Consider the following 26388-nt stretch of genomic DNA (forward strand, 5'->3'; position numbering starts at 1 on the left):
TATCAGAAGATCCATCTTTTATGGCTGCTCTTAAGGCAGAGCGATGGTTAGCCATTCTTATCCTCAGGTTGTCACTTGTGTCACATACACAAATGATGATATATATCACATGTGTAATAGTACGTTACATGGTGTTTAATCCAAAACTTTTTTGAATATTTAACATATTTACAAAGAAAGCTACTTTTGATACTGCTATATAACTTTTAGGGGCGGAAGTCCCCGTAATATAGACCTGCCTAGCAGACAGTATAGCACAGCTAGGTCTTTATAGATACTACCCGTTATCATTAAGGTTTTATTTCTCTCTATATTTGCCGTTTGGCTAAATCTTTTTCTATTTGTCATTTGAGTGTTCACATATTTAGGCTAACTGATGATGTACCACTATGACATCCAACGGTAAGGTATATTTAATATTTTAAAATTACACCTATATGCATACTGATTCACTTTGCACTAACTTAGTTAAAGGGACACTGAACCCAAATGTTTTTTGTGTGATTCAGATAGAGCATGATATTTTAAACAACTTTCTAATTTACTCCTATTATCAATTTTTTTTTCGTTCTCTTGCTTTCTTTATTTGAAAAAGAAGGCATTTAAGCTATTGTTTTGGTTCAGAACCATGGAAAGCACTTGTTTATTTGTAGGTGAATTTATCCACCAATCAGCAAGAACAACACAGTGTGTTCACCAAAAATGGGCCGGCATCTAAACTTACATTCTTGCATTTCAAATAAAGATACCAAGAGAATGAAAAGAATTTGATAATAGGAGTAAATTAGAAAGTTGCTTAAAATTGCATGCTCTATCTGAATCACAATAGAAAAAAAATTGGGTTCAGTGTCCCTTTAAGATGATGTACACGATCATTAGCTAAATAATATATCTGTTTGATTAAAAATATTTGTTATACACATCGCCATGGTGATGACACTATGAGAGGTCACATGTAAGATCATACCGCAAGTGTTTGGTTCAAACTTTCGTGGCTCACATACGGAGTAAGGGGTATGTTAAGTTTTGTTTATACTTTGCACGTGATTTGCATATTTGATTACTTGTGATATATCATTTTTTTGTTTTGTTTGCATTGTTTGTTCACTATACACTGTCTGAGGAAGGGGTTAACGACCCCGAAACGCCACATGAGTGTTGGAAAAATAATTTGTTTCACAAATTCAGTGAGTGCCGGTTCCCATTTTGACTATTGTGAGGCTATTTTGGATATACTGATTTTCAAGCTGGACACCCTGGTTGTTGTGAGAGTGCCTGTCTTTTGTAAATATATATATATATATATATATATATATATATATATATATATATATATATATATATATATATATATATATATATATATATATATATATATATATATAATCAGTTTTTTTTGCCTTTTATTTTTGGTAACATTATTGTTCAGCATATGTCACATTTGATGCTAGCCTAGAGCTGCTGTTTAAGCTCATTACTTGACTCTTACTGTTTTGCATATAATAAAGTTTTCTAGGACTATACTTTATTTGGATAATTGGTAAAAAAAATAAAAACTGTTAAATCTGATTCTGTTACAGAGAACTAAATACAGAATAATACAGTATATTGATATTTAATATTAAGTAGGGATGCAGAAACATTTTGGCCTGAAAATGGCATTATCGTTTTTTTTCCCCGCAATTTTGTTTATTTAGTTATTTATTTTTTGCCTGTTTTTTTTTCTTGGTAAAATTATTATGTAGCATATTACTGTTTTTGATCATTTTTTTGTCCAATTTTAGTGTGTTACCGTCAATAAAAAAAAGTGTGGTCATTTAAATGGGACAGTCAATACTTGAGATAACATTATCCAATATTTAAAAATAAAAAACGAAGATCCGCCTGCACCATACCCCTTTTGTCTTGCCTACTTGCTTCTCCTAGTAATCATTGTCGATAACTTCTAGAATATGATGTAAATATGGCAGCTTAACTCCCCCCACGCTTGCAATTTCTGACCGAGGATTGGATTCTGATTGGCTGATCATTTGAAGAAGACGGTAGCTACGTAACGGTGGGGGGGAGTTAAGCTGCCATATTTACATCATATTATAGAAATAATCGGCGATGATTACTAGGAGAAGCAAGTAGGCAAGACAAAAGGGGTATGGTGCAGGCGGATCTTCGTTTTTTATTTTTAAATAAGCCTGCATGAGTGCTGCCGGCACTGGGGAGCTACAGTTCTTTGAGGGAACCATGAATGCCAACATGTACTGTGACATACTGAAGCAGAGCATGATCTCCTCCCTTCGGAGACTGGGCCGCAGGGCAGTATTCCAACTTGATAACGATCCCAAACACACCTCCAAGACCACCACTGCCTTGCTAAAGAAGCTGAGGGTAAAGGTGATGGACTGGCCAAGCATGTCTCCAGACCTAAACCCTATTGAGCATCTGTGGGGCATCCTCAAACGGAAAGTGGGGGAGCGCAAGGTCTAACATCCAACAGCTCTGTGATGTCGTCATGGAGGAGTGGAAGAGGACTCCAGTGGCAATCTTTGAAGCTCTGGTGAACTCCATGCCCAAGAGGGTTAAGGCAGTGCTGGAAAATAATGGTAACTACACAAAATATTGACGCTTTGGGCCCAATTTGGACATTTCCACTTAGGGGTGTACTCACTTTTGTTGCCAACGGTTTAGACATTAATGGCTGTGTGTTGAGATATTTTGAGGGACAGCAAATTTGCACTGTTATACAGGCTGTATACTCACTACTTTACATTGTAGCAATGTGTCATTTCTTCAGTGTTGTCACATGAAAATATATAATAAAATCTTTACAAAAATGTGAGGGGTGTACTCACTTTTGTGAGATACTGTATGTGTGTGTGTATGTATGTATATATATATATATATATATATATATATATATATATATATATATATATATTTTATGTGTGTATTTATTATTATTATCATTTATTTGTATAGCTCCGCCAAATTCCGTAGCGCTGGGTACAATGATAGGGGTATACAATGACAAGGATTTGTGATAAAATACAAAACATAACAAACTAAAAAAATCTAGTATAGGAGAAAGAGGGCTCTGCTCCGGAGAGCTCACAGCCTACAGGTTTAGGGTCCAGAGACATAAGGTTGGGGTAGCTTGTTATATCGGTTGTAGTTGCAGCAGTGAGTCAGGCAGTTCATGTATTAGTTTGGTTCGGATGAGGGATGGAGGAGAGATGGTACACCTCTCTGTATAGGTGGGATTTCAAGGAGCGTCTGAAGCTATACAAGGTTGGAGACAGTCTTATGGAGCGGGGTAGAAAGTTCCAGAGGACAGGAGCAGCACATGCAAAATCTTGGAGGCGGGAGTGGGACATAGAGATAACAGGAGTGGAGAGACATAGGTCAGAGGTTGATCGAAGAGAACGGAATGGGGAATATTTCACGATGAGAGAGGAAATGTAGTTGGGAATTAGACTGTTTAGTGCTTTGTAAGTTAGGGTTAATACTTTAAATTGTATTCTGGAGTGTATGGGGAGCCAGTGTAGCGACGAGCAGAGCAGCTGATGTAGATCGGCGACTTAGGTGGATGAGTCTAGCAGAAGCATTCATAATAGATTGGAGGGAGGAGAGGCGGTGTTCTGGAAGGCCATTTAGGAGTAGATTGCAATAATCAATGCGTGACAAAATGAGGGAATGAATAAGTATTTTTGTAGTTTTTTTGAGTAAGGAAGGGACGAATTCTGGAAATGTTGCGTAGGTGTGAACGGCAGGATTTGGTAAGTGCTTGTATATGTGGGTTGAATGTGAGCTCTGAGTCTAGTGTGACCCCAAGGCAGCGGACCTGGGGTGAGGTGTTGAGAGTAGAGTCTCCAACCGTCAGAGAAATGTCAGGTGTTGGATGTCTCAAAGAGGGGGGAATAAGAAGCAGCTCAGTTTTGGACAGATTAAGTTGGAGGTAGTGTGAAGACATCCAACAGTAAATTGCTGAGAGGCAGTTGGAAATCTGGTTGAGTAAAAAGGGAGAGATATCAGGAGAGGAAAGATATATTTGGGTATCATCTGCATATAAGTGGTACTGGAATCCAAAGGAGACTAAGTTTTCCAAGGGAGGATGTATAGAGAGAAAAAAGCAAGGGGCCCAAGACAGAGCCTTGCGGTACTCCAACTGAGAGAGGCATGGGATCGCAAGATATGTTGTTAAAGGAAACTGAAAAAGAGCGGTTTGAGAGATATGAGGCAAACAAGGAGAGGGCTGTGTTTCGGATGCCAAATGAATGTAGTATTTTTAGGAGGAGAGGATGGTCCACTGTGTCGAAAGCAGTGGATAGGTCAAGAAGAATTAGTAAGGCGTAGTGGCCTTTTGCTTTAGCTGATAACAGGTCATTTTGTTACTTTAGCAAAAGCAGTTTCTGTTAAGTGTTTAGGGCTTAAACCAGATTGTAGTGGATCAAGTAAGGGGGTTATTTGTGAGAAATTGAGTTAGCCGATTATAGACCAGTCGTTCCAATAATTTTGAAGCAAAGGGAAGTAAGGAGACCGGTCAATAGTTAGAATGCATGGAGGGGTCAAGCGAGGGCTTTTTTACGATTGGTATGATTGACGCATGCTTGAATGTATCAGGAAATGTGCCAGCGATGAGAGATTGGTTAAAGAGATGAGATAGGGTAGGGGTTAGTGAAGCAGAGAGAGAGGGAAGAAGTCGTGAAGGAATAGGGTCAAGTGGGCAGGTTGTGAGATGAGCCAAGGATAGGAGTACAGAGACTTTTTCCTCTGTTAAAGGAGGGAAGTAGCATAGAGTTTTTTTTAATAGAAGGGGTGGGTAGGATTGCTGTGTATGAAGGATGTGAGGTGCAGATATGTTTTCTAATGGTGTCAATTTTATTTTTGAAGTGATCAGCAATAATCTGAGCAGTGAGGTTGGTAGTGGGAGGGGTGCAGGCGGACATAGAAGTGAGTTAAAGGTTGAGAATAGCTTTCTGGGGTTGGATGCATGAGATGACACAAGGGAGGAGAAATAGACTTGTTTGGACAGGCTGAGCGCAGAGTTGTAGGACTTAAGGATGAATTTATATTGCCGAAAATCAGCAAAGGTGCGTGATTTCCTCCACTGCCGTTCAGCAGCCTGTGAACATCGCTGAAGATATCTGATCTATTTGGTGTGCCACGGTTGCCGTCGAGTGATTGGTGTACGACGAACAGTGGAGGGTGCAACTTTGTCAATTGTTGATTTTAGTGCCAAATTTATACTGTAAAGCAATGCGGTTTGGGCAAGAGAGGGATGAAATGTCAGAGAGCAGAGGATTCATTTGAGTGGAAAAGTCTGTGAGATCCAAGTCATTTAAATTTCTGTAAGGTAGCAGTTTCTTGGGGGCTTGCAAAGATGTAGCAGGTTGAGTAAGAGAGAAAGTTTGTAGATGGTGGTCAGAGAGAGGAAAGGGGAAGTTAAGGAAGTTGGAAACGGCACAGAGATTAGTGAAGACAAGGTCTATGGAGTTGCTTTCACGTTGGGTTGGAGATGTTGTCCACTGCGACAGGCCAAAAGAGGTGGTAAGGGATAGAAGTTTAGAGGCAGCAGGCATGTTAGGATTATCAAGGGGTATGTTGAAGTCCCCTAAGATGAGAGAATGGACATTACAAGAGAGAAAATGTGGAAGCCAGGCTTCAAAGTGGTCTAGAAATTGTGATGTTGGGCCAGGGGGCCGATAAATAACTGCAACACGAAGAGCTAGAGGGGAGAAGAGGCGGATAGCATGAACTTCAAAAGATGAAAAGGAAAGAGAGGGGGGAGAAGGAATGCAGTGAAATGTGTGGAGACAGGAGAATTCCTACTTCCCCCTACTTGTTTGTCTCCTGGCCTGGGAATGTGACTGAAGTGCAGGCCGCCATAGGACAGAGAGACTACAGCAGTTGTGTTAGTGGAGGAGAGCCAAGTTCCAGTGAGGGCTAACAGGTTAAGTGAACTTGAAATAAATAGGTTGTGCATAGATGTAAGCTTATTGCATACAGAGCGTGCATTCCAAAGGGCACACGAGAATTGGGGTGTAATAATAGAGTTGCAGTTAATGAGGTTTAGAGGGTTACGTGGGCAAGGTGTAGGAAGTGTCATTTGGGGTTGTGATCTGAGGGAAGCAGAGGGTGGACCTGGGTTAGGCGAGACATCCCCAGCTGCAAGAAGAAGAAAGATGGTGAGCGAAAGGAGATGAGAATGTGTCTTATGTGAGTGTTTAAGTTTAGGATCAGTGAAGCATGGCTGACTGAGGGATGTGAGATAGGAATAGAGTTCATGTGTGTTGTAGAGGGGGGAAGGTAGAAGAGAAGGAGAAATATGAATCGTCTGAGTGCTGTTTGGGAAAGGAAGAGCTGTGACTTTAAGGAGAAGGGAGGAAAAGGTTAATACAAACATTAGAAAGTGGAGCATGTTTGCTACATATGTATGTATGTATATGTGTATATATGTATGTATGTGTGTGTATATATATATATATATATATATATATATAATATAATATAATATAATATATTCGCAAATAGATGTGGGATAAGCACTCTCACTTCCCCAGAAATAGCCAGGGTGTCAGGTGTATATATGTGTGTATGTATATATATTTCATCTCAAAATTTCCACTCTTTACTAGCCATTGGCGAGTGGAAATGTAATGGTGGCGAGTAATAGTGAGTGACAAAATGTACAATCCTATTGCAGCATTGAAAAACACACATTTTGGGCTATGTGCTAAAAATATTTTTGAAAGGGATATTATTTATCCTACAAAGTGCAAGGATATGTTATTCCTCTAGGGCTGTAGGAACACCATAAGTGCTTAGACTTTTATTTCGGAGAGGGTAAGCGGGGGCACAGAGAGCGCGAGACTGAAGACGAAAAGTTAAAAGTGGAGAAGATAGCCTTTAAGAGAGAGTGGAGAGAAAAAAAAAAAGAGTGAAGAGATATGAGGGAGGGGAAAGAAAGAGTGTTAAGAGAAGATATGGCCTGTGAGATAAGGGAGAGGGTAAATAGAGAGATTGAAGATGGGAAGGGGGGAGAAAGATTGACCTTCCATGACTGTCAGCACTCTCTGCATTCTCTCACGTCAACAACTTCCTATTTCTATCCAGCTGTTGTCTTACCCAGAACCACCAAGTTGATGTTGCTAACTGCTATGCACTTTTTTTGTTAATCTATTACTGCATGTAGCATTATTTAATTTGTTATGGTATAAAATGACTGCACGATAATGAGTTATACAATGGCTAAACATTTGTAAAGTTAGTGGTGGAGTAGTGGGTGGGATGTGGGCAGGTAATATTTTGGCCTGGCTAGTAGCTTATGACCTGAAATTTTATATATATAAAAAAATGGTCCTTGTATTACACAGGAACTGATTACAGTAGAACTGTAGTGTGGGCAGAAATGAGTAGAATAATGACATTGTTGCTGAGGACCACTGGGAGGAGATGGTTAATCAATTGTCCTTTGTGAGATCGCTCAGAGCTTTACAGTTCTCCTTTTGTGCAATACAGAACAGCACATTACTCTTATCAGAGTAAGCAGTTCCTTACAGTACACACAATGCTTCTGCCAGCGCTCATGGTGCCTACAGTGAGGTTCTGTGCTGTGAATACTTTGTGAGTGTACAATTAGGCCTATACATATCATGTAGTATGTCAGTTTATGTTTGTGTTTGGTAGACATTAACTTTGTCAATATTTTTTCCCCCCTTGGTAGCTGAAAGAATTTCAGCAAAAATCAACCCCTCCGGCACCCACTGGGGAGAAGAAGAAAAAAAAATTAAAGGAGTCAAACAGCCATACTGGGACCCCAAACAGACTGTCCCCGGACCCTGTGAGTCTTTTATACTTTTATTTTTGTTTGCTTTGTGCTCTAATTCTGTAAGGGTGTAGGATAAAGAGCGTCTACATTAACTTCATTTAGTTTAACTCTTACCAAACCCCTTTAGTCTACTCCCTGGTTCCTTAAAGGGGCACTGAACCCAATTTTTTTTCTATCATGATTCAGATAGAGCATGCAATTTTAAGCAACTTTCAAATTTACTCCTATTATCAAATTCTTTTCATTCTCTTGGTATCTTTATTTGAAATGCAAGAATGTAAGTTTAGATGCCGGCCCATTTTTGGTGAACACACTGTGTTGTTGTTGCTGATTGGTGGGTAAATTCACCTACCAATAAACAAGTGCTTTCCATGGTTCTGAACCAAGAAATAGCTTAGATGCCTTCTTTTTCAAATAAAGAAAGCTAGAGAACTAAAGAAAAAATGATAATAGGAGTAAATTACAAAGTTTTTTTTTAAAATTGCATGCTCTATCTGAATCACGAAAGAAAAAAATGTGGGTTCAGTGTCCCTTTAAAGGGGTATTTTAGTGTCACAATAAATTGCTATATGTGCTTGACCAGCTTTATTACTAAACAGGCATTCATTTCTCATTATGTCTTAAACCTTTGCAAAGCAACTAAACGCAGGTAAAGTTTGGCTGCCTGGTACAGTGCTTTGCTGCTTTTCAGCAGGACACATCAGTTGAGCCAATCAGGAACAGCTTACATAAATATCCACCAATCACCAGCTGTGACCTGCTCAGTAGCATGAAAGCTTGTGTAACTGTGTGTTTTGACCTGTTAGCAGGGGCTACACACATTTATAGAAATGATTATTTATTGCATTACGTTTCTTTAACTACCATTAGTTTCCATTTATCACTGTGATCCTTGCAGTCTGGTGTTGATGCATTTACAGATTTTTTTTTTTTATTATTTGGAATCTTTACAAACCAAACTACTTTTAGATGTTTCATGGTCACTGGTAAAATGGTGTGTTTGAATATATATGTTTCCAATAAAGAAGAGTAATGAACAAATTTTATTATTATTAATTTGTCTTCAATAAAGATGCAGTCAATGTTTCGGTCCTCACAGGGACCTTTTTCACCGCTGAACATACTACACATACATCACCACTAAAACAGTCTTGAAAAAGGTCCCTTTGAGGACAGAAACGTTGACTGCATCTTTATTGAAGACACATTCATAACAATACATTTTGTTCATTAAGCCCTGTGAGTGCCGTCTCTTTATTGGAAACTTCTACCTATCTACCATAGAGAGCACCCAGGCAATTCACCTATACAGTGAGTGATTGGAACCTAGAACTATATATTGTATGTTTGAGTTATTGCAATGTATACTTAGCTGCTGGTTTGTAGAGGAAATTCTATACTTACCCTAGTAGAGTTTTTAGCATCTGTCACAACTCACTTTATACAATATGTATCACCCCTTGCTGCCTTTTCACGCCTCTCTGTCCTGAGCTGTTTTTCTGTTCCTCTCTTTCTCCCTCTTGCTACATTTAGATCCAGGCCTTTCTGAAGGGGCTGGTGTCAGATCTTCATAAATCTAATGGGGTATCTATTCCCTCACTGGGCCCAATGAAGGTGAGGGCATGAGGAAGCTCTGGCATTGTGCTTGTATTGTCATTGCATTGTTTTCAGCTTTGTACCATCTGTGTTGTTGTGCACTGTGCATTTTGTATAAGTGTTATATCAACTCAGTATAAAGGGCGTTTCATAGCTCAACCCAATCGGCTATCCCAGGGCTTGAGGAATCCCGGGTGCCATAGCACCTTTATATTCTGTATTCTCCAGAACAAACCTATATAAAATCATTCCACGGGTCTAAAAAAGTGGTATGGCTGGCTAATAGAACTTTACATATTAACTATAAAATAAGTTTCTACAGGGAAATCAGTTGTAAGCTCTATTGTTTTCAGGGGTCGACAAATCTGTTTAGGAGCCAGTAAGAATATTTAGGAGCCAGACAGTGGTATTTGTAAATATATATATATGGAGAATAACCCAAAAATTTAGGAGCCGGGGGTAAAATTCTAGGAGCCAGTGGCTACCTGGCTTCTGGGTTTGTCAAGCCCTGTTTTAGACCATCTAACAGTTTTTGGTACTACAAGCTAAGATGTCATGAACTTAATTTGTATAGCTTAGAAGTGAGACACAGCAAGGGCATATGCTAGACGCTTCTTGTTAAGAGTAATAATAAAGGTAAGGATGAAAGCTTTTGTTATAGAAATACCGGCACCCAAACAAGGGTTTATGGAAAATAAATGTGATATAAGTGCAAGACATAAAGTCCCAAAATTTTTAAAATTATTAGGGTATGTCCGTCCAAAAGTGATGTTGACAAGGAGCAAACTAGTGACCTGAATCTTCAATAGGTCCTCAAATGAGAAGAAAGCACAAAATAGTGTAATACTGTAACCAGCTGGGTAAAACTTGGTTAAAAGGACGATTGGCTACTTACATGGGGTGGAGCTTACACAAGCTCTATGGTATAAACACACCTACTTTTATATTGGTAGGCAAACGGTATTCAACAACGATTAGGATACAATATTTATTAAAACATTAAAATATGTCACAAATGCTCAGTGAAATACATAGTAAATAGGGATCCAATTGGAAAACCGTAAATAAACACTGTCCAGAGCAAACTAAAATGCCGGATGGATGCAGATAGAAAGCCGATAGGGTTCATGATCTGATGCAGTAAGTCCAGCAGTTTACAGAAAGTGATTCATGGAATAGATCTCTTCTAGAGGTGGTGAGGGGAGATACTATAAGAAAATACATAACCGGGGATACCCTAACAATTAAAGGTACAGTATACACTCATTTTCATATAACTGCATGTAATAGACACTACTATAAAGAATAAGATGCACAGATACTGATATAAAAATCTAGTATAAAATGGTTTAAAAACGTACTTAGAAGCTTTCAGTTTGGCTCTGTTGAAAAGCCCATTGCAAGTGGGAAATAAGACCCTCCCCCCCTCCCCCTTCTTTTCCATATGAAAAGACCCTTTACACAAACATGATCAAGCTGGAGAAGGGGCTTGGTTAGGAGTCTGAAAATCAGAGCAATGTTATTTAAAAATAAGCAAAATTATACATTTAAAAAAAAAAAAAAACTTAATGGGCTTTATAAATAGATCATCTACAAAACATTTATGCAAAGAAAAAATTAGTGTATAATGGCCCTTTAAGCTTGCATGCTAGGAGGTATCATTCTTACTGTAGCGTATTATGACCGGTAACATTTTTACTGTAGCATCTAATGGCCGGTAGCATTCTTACTTTAGCGTATTATGGTCAGTAAAATTCTTACTGTAGCGTATTATGGCCAGTAACATTCTTACTGTAGCGTATTATGGCCAGTAACATTCTTACTGTAGCGTATTATGGCCAGTAACATTCTTACTGTAGCGTATTATGGCCAGTAACATTCTTACTGTAGCGTATTATGGCCAGTAACATTCTTACTGTAGCATATTATGGTCGGTAACATTCTTACTTTAGCGTATTATGGCCAGTAACATTCTTACTGTAGCGTCTAAAGGCCGGTAACATTCTTACTGTAGCGTATTATGGCCGGTAACATTCTTACTGTAGCATATTATGGTCAGTAACATTCTTACTGTAGCGTATTATGGCCGGTAACATTCTTACTGTAGCGTATTATGGCCGGTAACATTCTTACTTTAGCGTATTATGGCCAGTAACATTCTTACTGTAGCGTATTATGGCCGGTAACATTCTTACTGTAGCATATTATGGTCAGTAACATTCTTACTGTAGCGTATTATGGCCGGTAACATTCTTACTTTAGCGTATTATGGCCAGTAGCATTCTTACTGTAGCATATTATGGTCAGTAAAATTCTTACTGTAGCGTATTATGGCCGGTAACATTCTTACTGTAGCATATTATGGTCGGTAACATTCTTACTGTAGCATCTAATTGCCGGTAGCATTCTTACTTTAGCGTATTATGGCCAGTAACATTCTTACTGTATTACATAGGTTATCCCAGGTGGGGATAAAGAAAGCGCGCTGATAAACAAACATAAAACATATATATTTGACAAACAAAGTCAGTGTGCAACTCTACCGTGAACCGGTTAATGAGTGTGTCCTTGGAAAAAAAGAGGTTTCTGTGAATCCGTGTAGATGTTTTTCTTCTGGAATACAATAGTAGTTGTTTTTCTTCTGGAATGCAATAGTAGCGTGAAGGCAGGCAGCTCCTCTTGGTCCCGGAGAGTGGGGGAAAAGCTAGGAAATGCGAGAAGGAAAAGAGGGCGCCACAATAGCGTAATATTGTCTGGTAATGTGGGTAACAATATATGGACAGGTAATGTGCTTACCAGAACAAGAGGCACTGTGCTGTGACCAGTGCGTGACAGCTTGCTAGCGCTTGACAGTGGATAGTACACTGGGGAGATAACGTTCCTTGGAGTCTTTTCTGGTACCCCCTGTATGTTTGTTACTATGTAAATAAATTTGCCGCTGACCAGATCTTATGTGCATCCGTGTGTTTGTTTCTTGATTGCTTTCAGTTAAACACCTACAAAGTAAAGTAAAATGAAGCTCTATAGAGTGCTGTAATCCCCCATCTTTACACAGTATCTCATATAGCTCTACTGTGGTTCGTCTCTTTCTAACATAATTTGTATATATATAATGTCCACAAAATGCAGGCACTCACTGGTCTTAGTAAAATATAACAATTTATTTAGAAATCATTAAAAAGACATAACGTTTCGGCACCAATACGTGCCTTTGTCAAATGTCAGAATGTAACAAAACGAATATGCAGCACACTTAAAATCAATATGACACACATTTAAAATCATACCCCTTTTAAAGATGTGAGCAAACTAATTACCGCCATGCCTCCACTCGCGTCTTCCCATCCATGGCAATGACGTCACGTACGCACGCTACGTGCCTAGCGTGATGACGCATGGCACGACGTTGCCATAGCGACGTCGGATAGCCACACGCGTCAGAGTAGGGAGTGACTTAATCACGCATACAGATTACTGTCAGGGATGTCCATGTGTACTTGTTGCTAATAGCAACCAAAACAATCCACAATATGTATAGCGTGTTTAATATTTTGACATAGCGGTTTACAGACATAGTATTAGTGATGTTAGAAACGTATTATTAAATGGCATATTAGAACATAGTCTGTTGGATGATAGATCCAAATGTGTAATTTCTATATGCGGAAAAACTGTCAAGCTCAGAAAAAGGAGGCCAATCTAAGGGCCATCCTTATAGAATGGGCACGAAATGCCAGACTAGACAGTAAAGGCAAGAGCATAAAAGAAACAAACATTTTGTCAATACAATACATGATACAAATTACAGATGAAGATAAGCGAAAACTATAACTATTAGCTGTATCATAATTGCGTTTGTAACCCCTGGTGCCGATCATTAGTAGGTGCATTAAGCAACATAATTATCTAAATACATTGTAGCATCATGCCACCCTGGGGTACAGATAGAAACTTTTTAGTGAGTAGTAAGCTATCATTTAGATATGTCCAGGGCAATAACTCTTCAGTATGGTGTTAATAGAATGGACTGAAGTCCAGTGAGGTGTTGAGGCCTTTAGGGACCAATGTGTCCAACCTGTGGATCCATCTACTTTCAAGTTGGAGCAGTCTGTTAGCCCTATCACCCCCTCGTGGTATGGGGGGGACGTGGTCAATTAACATGGACCTAATACTTGACACGGAGTGTTTCAAAGCCACACAGTGGCGTGCCACTGGCTGATCTGATTCGCCAGATTTCAATGCAGCATGAATTGCACACCGATGGTTCGCCATCCTATCACGGAAGGGGGTAATCATCTTACCCACATATACACTGGAACAAGGGCAAATCAATATGTATATTACATAGTTACTCATGCAACTCAGATGATGGTTTATCTTGTACCTCTTGTTTGAATGTGGGTGCTGGAACGAATTACCCTGAGTCATGCTATTACATGTGGTGCAATTACCACAGGGAAAACACCCCATTTTAGAGGTTTTAAGCCATGATTCCTTATGATAGTGTTTGATAGGATCCGATTTTACTAAATGGTCCCTGAGATTTTTGGCTCTGCGATAGACAAATCTCGGAGGTGGCATATTCCGAAAAGGTAGCGTTGGATCAGTCTCCACGACCGGCCAGTGTTTACGCACTGCTCCTGTCAACTTTTCATTACCAGGTGTATAGGTGGTAACCAGGTTGAGTTGTTCGTGTTTAGCTTTACTCTGTTCTTTGGGGCCATCCATACATAGCCTCTCTTGTGTTTTAATAATTTCGGCCCTGGCATACTCTCTGTTGCTCAATTTTTTGCCCATCTCCTCCAACTGAGTGGTACGTAGTGATAGCTCACTGTTATTTCTCAGGACTCTGGTGAGCTGGGAAGTGATGACACCTTGTTTTTGGTGTGCAGGGTGGAAGCTTCTGGCATCTAATAAGGAGTTGCGGTCCGTGGGTTTAGTGTACAAGGATGTACCAAACCGCAATTTGCCTGATTCATCCACCTTGAACACATTTAAATCAAGAAAATGTACACAACTTAAATCATATTCAAGTTTAAAACGTATAGGAGACTCCATGAGGTTCAAACGTGTCACCCACTCACGCAAAGATGCTTCACTACTCCTCCAGATGAGGAACACGTCATCAATATAGCGTGTATAATATTTCACCTTGGGGTTCTCAAAGGGCTTCATGAGTTCATGCTCATACCATGCCATAAAAATATTAGCATAAGTGGGTGCCACGTTCGAACCCATGGCAGTCCCTGAAATTTGTAAATAATAACTTTCCTCGAACTTAAAGTAATTTTTATCCAGACAAAATGATGTGTGCAAAGGAATTCAATGGATGGTCCAAGGTAATTAACATTACCTGTCACCATGGACCTGACAGCCTCCACCCCATCCGCATGGGGAATCACCGTGTAGAGGCTGTCAACATCCATGGTGACCAGGATGTCATCCTGTTGAAGATCAGAGTAATCTTTCAGGATTTTCAGAAGACTCGGTGAGTCCTGCAAATAAGCATCTGTATTCTTAACCACACTCTGAAGATGTGAGTCTATGTAGATGGCTATATTGGTAAGTACAGACCCCCGGGCAGATACAATAGGCCTGCCCGGTGGGTTCACCAAGGTCTTATGGACCTTTGGAAGAAGGTATAATGCAGGCACAACCGGATAGTCAGTGGTAAGAAATGCATATATATATACACACACATACATACACACACACACACACACACACAGGTATAGGGGTGTGTGTGTATGTATATATGTGTGTGTGTGTGTGTGTGTGTGTGTGTGTATATATATATATATATATATATATATATATTTATGTATATATATATATATATATGTATGTATATATATATATATGTATGTATGTATGTATATATATATATATATATATATATATATATATATATATATATATATATATATATATATATATATATATATATGTATGTATATATATATATATATATATATATGTATGTATGTATGTATGTATATATATATATATATATATATATATATATATATGGTTTAGCACTCACGATTTGCTTCCTCTGCTTTACAAAAAAAATAACATTGTACTGTATGTGAAGAACATTGGAATGGGAATTACGAATAACTCTTGTCGGGTTAGGTTTTTTCCTTCTGTGCTCTCCATAGACTTCTATGGCGAGAATATCTTTAACATGGTCACTATTTCGTTAAGTTCTTTGGTTAGTGAGCATTGTGTTTAGTTCTCGCAAACTTTTTACTTTCAACTTGTAATACACGCGCACCCTGATGATTACTTATAGCAAAGTTTATGCTTGAGCAAAAGCGCTAAATAATTAGCGAAATAAATAATTAGCCACTTGTAATTAGCCCTAAATAGGCCCCGGGGAGAACACTACTTATATATTGCACATTTTATACTGTGTACTTAGTGGACATGTTAGATGTATTTCTATAATGAGCCTTTATAAAGGCTCAGAACCATTGTGCACTTGTTTAGCTGAATGTATAAAGGTTTCTGTTGCTCGCCATAAGTGAGATCATCACTGAGCTGCTTTATTGCACCTGTATGGACTTGTTTAACTGAATGTATAAAGGTTCATGCTGCTCGCCATAAGTGAGACCATCACTGAGCTGCTGTCACACCCGTATGCGTATCTGAGGAAAACAAAATAATTTCGCTATAAATGGTAAGGACCTCAATTGCCGAGACAGAATAAAATAAAAAATTAATGTAGCAGAAAGTTACTGAAGAGTACAATGAGTGGTTGTATCTTCTTTGTAACACCAAGCTGTGATTTCTATAATGGTGGTGTAAATAAGATTACCCTATAGCTGCCACATGTGCAGAGGAATGCACTGAGGAAATGCAGCAGGGAAATCGGTTTACACCCCAGAGGTCAGATAAGGCATATAGGGCAGAACTAAATAAAATAAGAAGCAGAAACTTCTATAAATAATAATGAATTGTTAATGCAGGAAATATAAGCAGATGATGTGTAATTGAACCTACTGAAAATAAAGTCTTATAGAAAAATATGAAGGTTGTATATTGTCCAAGTAGCATAAAATCTCAATAGGAGTGGAATTTAGGTGCAGGATACCACAGCATAATACTTATGAAGTTTAGGGCTTACTGGAGATCAAATCGTTGAGAGAGCTGTGCGATACAAAGTGTGGTTCCAGAGCGCTGTGTCAGTCCGACTGTGCTGAAGTTGGCGTGTGACGTCACCGCCGCCTGGCTTGGATGTGCGTGGTTGTATCCCAGCTGACTGCCGATGCAGTGTAATCCGGAGCAGAGAAAATACAGAGCAGTAGAGATGACAAAGTGTTAGAGAGCGCTGTGGATTAATAGTAGAAAGTAATTTTGTCAAATGCTGAATCGTAGGAATGTGAACAGAGTTCACTTTGGCAGTTTGTGTGATCAGGTCGCGTGGATCCGTCTGTTGAAACAGAGTACACAGCAGGAGTTGGCTTGTAGTGTATCAGAGGTATAACTTCAATACTAAGCAACTTGTGAAGTGGGAGGCAACCTTAAATAGGGTGGAGAGGATAAGGTGAGCAGAAAATTAAAGGAACAGTGATTACTGACAGGTAGTATGAGAGGAATCCCTGACAGCTGCTTTATTGTACCTGTACGCACTTGTTTAGCTGAATGTATAAAGGTTCCTGCTGCTCGCCATAAGTGAGACCATCACTGAGCTGCTTTATTGTACCTGTACGCACTTGTTTAGCTGAATGTGAGACCATCACTGAGCTGCTTTATTGTACCTGAACCCACTTGTTTAGCTGAATGTATAAAGGTTCCTGCTGCTCGCCATAAGTGAGACCATCACTGAGCTGCTTTATTGCACCTGTACACACTTGTTTAGCTGAATGTATAAAGGTTCCTGCTGCTCGCCATAAGTAAGACCATCACTGAGCTGCTTTATTGCACCTGTACGCACTTGTTTAGCTGAATGTATAAAGGTTCCTGCTGCTTGCCATAAGTGAGACCATCACTGAGCTGCTTTATTGCACCTGTATGGACTTGTTTAGCTGAATGTATAAAGAATCCTGCTGCTCGCCATAAGTGAGACCATCACTGAGCTGCTTTATTGCACCTGTATGGACTTGTTTAGCTGAATGTATGAAGATTCCTGCTGCTCGCCATAAGTGAGACCATCACTGAGCTGCTTTATTGTACCTGTACGCACTTGTTTAGCTGAATGTATAAAGGTTTCTGTTGCTCGCCATAAGTGAGATCATCACTGAGCTGCTTTATTGCACCTGTATGGACTTGTTTAACTGAATGTATAAAGGTTCATGCTGCTCGCCATAAGTGAGACCATCACTGAGCTGCTTTATTGCACCTGTATGGACTTGTTTAGCTGAATGTATAAAAGTCCCTGCTGCTTGCCATAAGTGAGACCATCACTGAGCTGCTTTATTGCACCTGTATGGACTTGTTTAGCTGAATGTATAAAGGTTCATGCTGCTCGCCATAAGTGAGACCATCACTGAGCTGCTTTATTGCACCTGTATGGACTTGTTTAGCTGAATGTATAAAAGTCCCTGCTGCTTGCCATAAGTGAGACCATCACTGAGCTGCTTTATTGTACCTGTATGGGCTCGTTTAGCTGAATGTATAAAGGTTCCTGCTGCTCGCCATAAGTGAGACCATCACTGAGCTGCTTTATTGCACCTGAACGCACTTATTTAGCTGAATGTATAAAGGTTCCTGCTGCTCGCCATAAGTGAGACCATCACTGAGCTGCTTTATTGCACCTGTATGGACTTGTTTAGCCGAATGTATAAAGATTCCTGCTGCTCGCCATAAGTGAGACCATCACTGAACTGCTTTATTGCACCTGTATGGACTTGTTTAGCTGAATGTATAAAGGTTCCTGCTGCTCGCCATAAGTGAGACCATCACTGAGCTGCTTTATTGCACCTGTATGGACTTGTTTAGCTGAATGTATAAAGATTCCTGCTGCTTGCCATAAGTGAGACCATCACTGAGCTGCTTTATTGTACCTGAACGCACTTGTTTAGCTGAATGTATAAAGGTTCCTGCTGCTCGCCATAAGTGAGACCATCACTGAGCTGCTTTATTGTACCTGAACGCACTTGTTTAGCTGAATGTATAAAGGTTCCTGCTGCTCGCTATAAGTTATATCATCACTGAGCTGCTTTATTGTACCTGAACGCACTTGTTTAGCTGAATGTATAAAGGTTCCTGCTGCTCGCTATAAGTTAGATCATCACTGAGCGGCTTTATTGCACCTGAACGCACTTGTTTAGCTGAATGTATAAAGGTTCCTGCTGCTCACTATAAGTTAGATCATCACTGAGCTGCTTTATTGCACCTGAATGCACTTGTTTAGCTGAATGTATAAAGGTTCCTGCTGCTCGCTATAAGTTAGATCATCACTGAGCTGCTTTATTGCACCTGAACGCACTTGTTTAGCTGAATGTATAAAGGTTCCTGCTGCTCGCTATAAGTGAGACCATCACTGAGCTTCTTTATTGTACCTGTACGCACTTGTTTAGCTGAATGTATAAAGGTTCCTGCTGCTCGCCATAAGTGAGACCATCACTGAGCTGCTTTATTGCACCTGTATGGACTTGTTTAGCTGAATGTATAAAGATTCCTGCTGCTCGCCATAAGTGAGACCATCACTGAGCTGCTTTATTGCACCTGTATGGACTTGTTTAGCTGAATGTATAAAGGTTCCTGCTGCTTGCCATAAGTGAGACCATCACTGAGCTGCTTTATTGCACCTGTATGGACTTGTTTAGCTGAATGTGAGACCATCACTGAGCTGCTTTATTGTACCTGAACCCACTTGTTTAGCTGAATGTATAAAGGTTCCTGCTGCTCGCCATAAGTGAGACCATCACTGAGCTGCTTTATTGCACCTGTACACACTTGTTTAGCTGAATGTATAAAGGTTCCTGCTGCTCGCCATAAGTAAGACCATCACTGAGCTGCTTTATTGCACCTGTACGCACTTGTTTAGCTGAATGTATAAAGGTTCCTGCTGCTCGCCATAAGTGAGACCATCACTGAGCTGCTTTATTGCACCTGTATGGACTTGTTTAGCTGAATGTATAAAGAATCCTGCTGCTCGCCATAAGTGAGACCATCACTGAGCTGCTTTATTGCACCTGTATGGACTTGTTTAGCTGAATGTATGAAGATTCCTGCTGCTCGCCATAAGTGAGACCATCACTGAGCTGCTTTATTGTACCTGTACGCACTTGTTTAGCTGAATGTATAAAGGTTTCTGTTGCTCGCCATAAGTGAGATCATCACTGAGCTGCTTTATTGCACCTGTATGGACTTGTTTAGCTGAATGTATAAAAGTCCCTGCTGCTTGCCATAAGTGAGACCATCACTGAGCTGCTTTATTGCACCTGTATGGACTTGTTTAGCTGAATGTATAAAGGTTCATGCTGCTCGCCATAAGTGAGACCATCACTGAGCTGCTTTATTGCACCTGTATGGACTTGTTTAGCTGAATGTATAAAAGTCCCTGCTGCTTGCCATAAGTGAGACCATCACTGAGCTGCTTTATTGTACCTGTATGGGCTCGTTTAGCTGAATGTATAAAGGTTCCTGCTGCTCGCCATAAGTGAGACCATCACTGAGCTGCTTTATTGCACCTGAACGCACTTATTTAGCTGAATGTATAAAGGTTCCTGCTGCTCGCCATAAGTGAGACCATCACTGAGCTGCTTTATTGCACCTGTATGGACTTGTTTAGCCGAATGTATAAAGATTCCTGCTGCTCGCCATAAGTGAGACCATCACTGAACTGCTTTATTGCACCTGTATGGACTTGTTTAGCTGAATGTATAAAGGTTCCTGCTGCTCGCCATAAGTGAGACCATCACTGAGCTGCTTTATTGCACCTGTATGGACTTGTTTAGCTGAATGTATAAAGATTCCTGCTGCTTGCCATAAGTGAGACCATCACTGAGCTGCTTTATTGTACCTGAACGCACTTGTTTAGCTGAATGTATAAAGGTTCCTGCTGCTCGCCATAAGTTAGATCATCACTGAGCTGCTTTATTGTACCTGAACGCACTTGTTTAGCTGAATGTATAAAGGTTCCTGCTGCTCGCCATAAGTGAGACCATCACTGAGCTGCTTTATTGTACCTGAACGCACTTGTTTAGCTGAATGTATAAAGGTTCCTGCTGCTCGCTATAAGTTATATCATCACTGAGCTGCTTTATTGTACCTGAACGCACTTGTTTAGCTGAATGTATAAAGGTTCCTGCTGCTCGCTATAAGTTAGATCATCACTGAGCGGCTTTATTGCACCTGAACACACTTGTTTAGCTGAATGTATAAAGGTTCCTGCTGCTCGCTATAAGTTAGATCATCACTGAGCTGCTTTATTGCACCTGAATGCACTTGTTTAGCTGAATGTATAAAGGTTCCTGCTGCTCGCTATAAGTTAGATCATCACTGAGCTGCTTTATTGCACCTGAACGCACTTGTTTAGCTGAATGTATAAAGGTTCCTGCTGCTCGCCATAAGTTAGATCATCACTGAGCTGCTTTATTGCACCTGTATGGACTTGTTTAGCTGAATGTATAAAGGTTCCTGCTGCTCGCTATAAGTGAGACCATCACTGAGCTTCTTTATTGTACCTGTACGCACTTGTTTAGCTGAATGTATAAAGGTTCCTGCTGCTCGCCATAAGTGAGACCATCACTGAGCTGCTTTATTGCACCTGTATGGACTTGTTTAGCTGAATGTATAAAGATTCCTGCTGCTCGCCATAAGTGAGACCATCACTGAGCTGCTTTATTGCACCTGTATGGACTTGTTTAGCTGAATGTATAAAGGTTCCTGCTGCTTGCCATAAGTGAGACCATCACTGAGCTGCTTTATTGCACCTGTATGGACTTGTTTAGCTGAATGTATAAAGATTCCTGCTGCTCGCCATAAGTGAGACCATCACTGAGCTGCTTTATTGCACCTGTATGGACTTGTTTAGCTGAATGTATAAAGATTCCTGCTGCTCGCCATAAGTGAGACCATCACTGAGCTGCTTTATTGCACCTGTATGGACTTGTTTAGCTGAATGTATAAAGGTTCCTGCTGCTCGCCATAAGTGAGACCATCACTGAGCTGCTTTATTGTACCTGAACGCACTTGTTTAGCTGAATGTATAAAGGTTCCTGCTGCTCGCTATAAGTGAGACCATCACTGAGCTGCTTTATTGTACCTGAACGCACTTGTTTAGCTGAATGTATAAAGGTTCCTGCTGCTCGCCATAAGTGAGACCATCACTGAGCTGCTTTATTGTACCTGAACGCACTTGTTTAGCTGAATGTATAAAGGTTCCTGCTGCTCGCTATAAGTTAGATCATCACTGAGCTGCTTTATTGTACCTGAACGCACTTGTTTAGCTGAATGTATAAAGGTTCCTGCTGCTCGCTATTAGTTAGATCATCACTGAGCTGCTTTATTGCACCTGAACGCACTTGTTTAGCTGAATGTATAAAGGTTCCTGCTGCTCGCTATAAGTTAGATCATCACTGAGCTGCTTTATTGCACCTGAACGCACTTGTTTAGCTGAATGTATAAAGGTTCCTGCTGCTCGCTATGTTAGATCATCACTGAGCTGCTTTATTGTACCTGTACGCACTTGTTTAGCTGAATGTATAAAGGTTCCTGCTGCTCGCCATAAGTGAGACCATCACTGAGCTGCTTTATTGCACCTGTATGGACTTGTTTAGCTGAATGTATAAAGGTTCCTGCTGCTCGCCATAAGTGAGACCATCACTGAGCTGCTTTATTGCACCTGAACGCACTTGTTTAGCTGAATGTATAAAGGTTCCTGCTGCTCGCCGTAAGTGAGACCATCACTGAGCTGCTTTATTGCACCTGTATGGACTTATTTAACTGAATGTATAAAGGTTCCTGCTGCTCGCTATGTGAGACCATCACTGAGCTGCTTTATTGCACCTGTATGGACTTGTTTAACTGAATGTATAAAGGTTCCTGCTGCTCGCCATAAGTGAGACCATCACTGAGCTGCCTTATTGCACCTGTATGGACTTGTTTAACTGAATGTATAAAGGTTCCTGCTGCTCGCCATAAGTGAGACCATCACTGAGCTGCTTTATTGCACTTGTACAAACATAAAAAAAAGACTTTGCTTTGGCGTTGCATGCGTGGTATTATCCTCATTTAGGTTTAAAGTTCATCATTTAAAAGGCCCCAGACTTTTTCTGCAGTAGGATTATGTTACTCCCCCTCTGTGTTCATTTTCTGAGAATCGCTTTCTTTATATTTATCTTCCTTTGCTGAAAGGTTTTTCCATTGCCAGTTGGTTGAAATGACCCCGGCAGGAAGCAAAGCCTGTTTTTTATTTATCAAGCTTATGAAAACCCCACTTGAGACATTTGTCGCAGCTAAAATTCCTTTGCACTTGCAGAGCACAAATGTTAGCGATTTATGCTGGCCTTGTGTTGTATCTCCCGTTACAGGGGGACCGCACTGTGCCAGCTGCCTCACTTATTCGTAATTTAAATTCCAGAGACGCTAGCACACTTAGGAGTTTGATCGATTTTTTTTTTTTTTTTTTTTCTTCATTTTAGTCTGGGTTTATCTTTTTTTAAGGAGACCGAGAAGGATGCTTGCCAACTGATGTATGTTGTATTCTATATCTAAAGCTAAAAGTTTGCAATCAATAGCACTTTTTAGTTCACTAGCTGTCTGGATACACATTTAGAAGAAGCCTTACAAATCGTAAGTCAAAATGAAACTTGCAAGAATCAGAGCATATCATTTTAAGGCACTTCTATTTTCAAATGTGCTAAGTTCTCTTGGTATCCTTTGTTGAAAAAGTATACGCACATATCCTACACTAGTTAGAGCTAGCTGCTGATTGGTGCCTGCATACATTTGTCTTTTGTGATTGGCTAACTAGATGTTCAGCTAGATAACAGTAGTGCAGTGCTGTTTCTTCAGCAAAGGATAACAAGAGAAGGAAGCAAATTGTTAAAAGAAGTAAATTGGAAAGTCATTTTAAATTGTAGTTCCAAATCATGATGGAACATTTTGGAGTTTCCTGTCCCTTTTAAAATAAATAATAAATATGTATATTGCATAGTTAGTGTGTGTGTGTGTGTTCCTTATGGAGGGTAGTACAAGATCATCCAATGATAATAAATATGTATATTGCATAGTTAGTGTGTGTGTGTGTGTGTGTGTGTTCCTTATGGAGGGTAGTACTCTTCGGAATGGGACTGGAGTTTTAAGTAGTCTTGTCAGCCTCTCAGTGAGAGTATTGATGAATGTTAGAGTCTGGAGACGCATGGAGAGTCTTTCTGCGAACCCATCCAGACTTGTATTAACAGCTCCTGATCAATCAGTGTTGACGGGTTTCACTGCCTGCTTCTATCACTCAAGTCCATGTCAGGAGAGATGCTACAAGACTGTCAAACTTGAGAGGCCCTGTTTCTGTTCCACGGCATAATCGTTCATTTTTTTTATACATATTTGATAATGCAAGAAGACAGGGTCACAGTGTGACTCCTTTTATCTGAATAGAATCGAGGGTTAATGTGTCTGGAAGGGGATTATTAAACAGGAGGGTTTAATTACATATTATTATATTGTGTTTTATGCTTTGACATGTGTGAGATGAGGCTCAGGCAGATGTTGGAACGTACAGGGTTTTTCTTTCATCTTGGAGCGCTGCACAACCTGTTAGGTTTGGTGTGCTTTTAGTGGTGCAGGGGCAGTCCTGCATGGTGCACCACATGACTGAGTGTGGTCACAGTGATTCCCTTCTTCCTGACCGTGCGGTGTCTGGAGACAAAGCGGTTTCTCCCTTTGACCTGTGTCATAGGAGGTGGTGAGTGCCCCAGACATTGGGGGTATAAAGGTGCCATTTATTTTTGTCTATAGTCCTATTTATAAGCGCAAACTATGGAGGACTCTGATAAGTTAGAGGGTACTCCCTCTTTACCTAAATCTAAAGTCTGTCTATATTGTGAGGAGGCCACTTTATACCCGCCTGCTCAATTATGTTCCGCATGCCTTGATAAAGTAATCTTATCAAAGAAAGCGAATATGTTTAGGACTACTGAGCCTTCTACCTCTGTAGGGTGCGCACCTCACGGGACGGAGACTCCTCAGTTATCTCCTATTACACATGCAGCTTCCCGTAGCACTCCTATTCCTCCATCTGGAGGGGCCATTTTACCGCCAGACTTTATTGAACAGTTACAGGCGGCAGTGTCTGCGGCCTTTAGTGCTTTACGTAGCCCTGCTAAGCGCAAGTGAAAGGTTAAATATTGCTATCCTTCACAGTGGTCATCTACTAGTTTATTGGATTTAGCTGATACAAGATCATCCAATGATGAAGACGCTTCTGATACTTCAGAGGATGCTCTTTCTGGGTCGGAATATGCTGCCTCTAAGCCTCCAGCTGTGGAGGAACCAGACTTTAGATTTAGGATTGAACACTTAGGCTTTCTGCTAAAGGAAGTTTTGGCTGCTTTAGAGGTTCCAGAACCTGAGAAACCTTGTATTCCTAAATTAGATAAGGTCTTCGAGGACAGGGTGGTACAACAGACTTTCCCGGTTCCCGTCAAGATTGCCATTCATTCTTGATAATGTTCGTCAAGACTTGGTTCTTCTTTTTCCTCTTCTTCCTTTAAGAAATTGTTCCCGGTTCCGGACTCTCAGTTGGAGTTGTGGGTTTCCATCCCTAAGGTAGACAGTGCTATCTACACTCTTGCCAAGCACACTACTATCCCTTTTGAGGATAGTTCGTCGTTTAAAGAGCCCATGGATAAGAAGCTGTAAACTCTATCAAGAAAGATGTTTCAGCATACGTGATATTTGTTTCAACCGGCAGCGACTGTGGTTGCGGGAGCGGCTACCTACTGGTGCTACTCCTTATCTGAGTTGATCGAGGTGGAGGGTCCCCTCGACAAGATCCAAAAAAATAATTAAGGCCTTAAGGGTAGCTAATTCTTTTATTTGTGATGCGAATATGCAGATTATTCACCTGAACGCCAAGGCTTCAGGTTTTTCTGTGTTAGCCCAAAGGGCACTCTGGCTAAAGTCTTGGTCTGCGGACATGACTTCAAATTCTAGACGTCTTTCCCTCCCATTTAAGGGAAAGATTATTTTTGGTCCAGGCCTAGACTCACGGTTACTGGGGGCAAAGGTGCCTTTTTACCGCAGGATAGAAGGACAAACCTAAAGGACAAGGTCCTAATTTTCGTTCGGACAAATCCCAGCATCATCAGCCCTCTGCAAAGCTGGAGCAGTCCAAGGGAACTTGGAAACCACCTCAGTCCTAGAATATATCCAAGCAGAATAAGAAGCCTGCCGAGTCAAATTCGGCATGAAGGGGCGGCCCCCGATCTGGATTTTGGATCTGGTAGGGGGCAGACTGTCACTCTTTTCAGAAGCTTGGTTTGGGGACGTGCAAGACTCGTGGGGACTGGAGTTCATCGCTCAGGGATACAGGATAGATTTCGAATCTCATCCTCCCAGGGGCAGATTCTTCTTAGCAAACCTGTCTTCAAGGCCAGAAAAGAGAGAGGGTTTTCTAGGGTGTGTGAGGGACCATTCCACCCTGGGGGTCATTGTACCGGTACCTCCAGCAGAGAGAGGTCTGGGATACTACTCAAACCTCTTTTTTGGTCCCAAAGAAGGAGGGTACTTTTCGCCCAATTCTGGACCTAAAGTGTTTAAACAAATTCCTGTCTGTTCCCTCGTTCAAGATGGAGACTATAAGGTCCATTCTTCTTTAGTCCAGGAAGTACAATTTATGACCACAATAGACCTGAAGGATGCCTACCTTCACGTCCCTATACACAAGGAACACTTCAAGTTTCTAAGATTTGCGTCCCTGGACCAGCATTTACAGTTCATTGCACTTCCGTTTGGTCTAGCTACTGCTCCAAGAGTTTTTACGAAGGTTCTAGGGATCTGCTCGCAGTGGCCAGAAC

General features: G+C 40.5%; 1 protein-coding gene across 1 annotated transcript in view; it reads left to right on the plus strand.

Annotated features, from left to right (window-relative positions):
• Nucleotides 1-26388, plus strand: part of GOLGA2 (golgin A2) — a 290650-nt gene that overhangs the window by 5795 nt on the left and 258467 nt on the right. The window contains exons 2-3 of the mRNA XM_053695478.1: nt 7718-7834; nt 9356-9436. Coding sequence (XP_053551453.1) covers nt 7718-7834; nt 9356-9436 — 198 coding nt within the window. The remainder of the gene's footprint in view (nt 1-7717; nt 7835-9355; nt 9437-26388) is intronic.

This window comes from Bombina bombina, chromosome 12 (assembly GCF_027579735.1).
Source record: "Bombina bombina isolate aBomBom1 chromosome 12, aBomBom1.pri, whole genome shotgun sequence".
Taxonomy (NCBI): domain Eukaryota; kingdom Metazoa; phylum Chordata; class Amphibia; order Anura; family Bombinatoridae; genus Bombina; species Bombina bombina.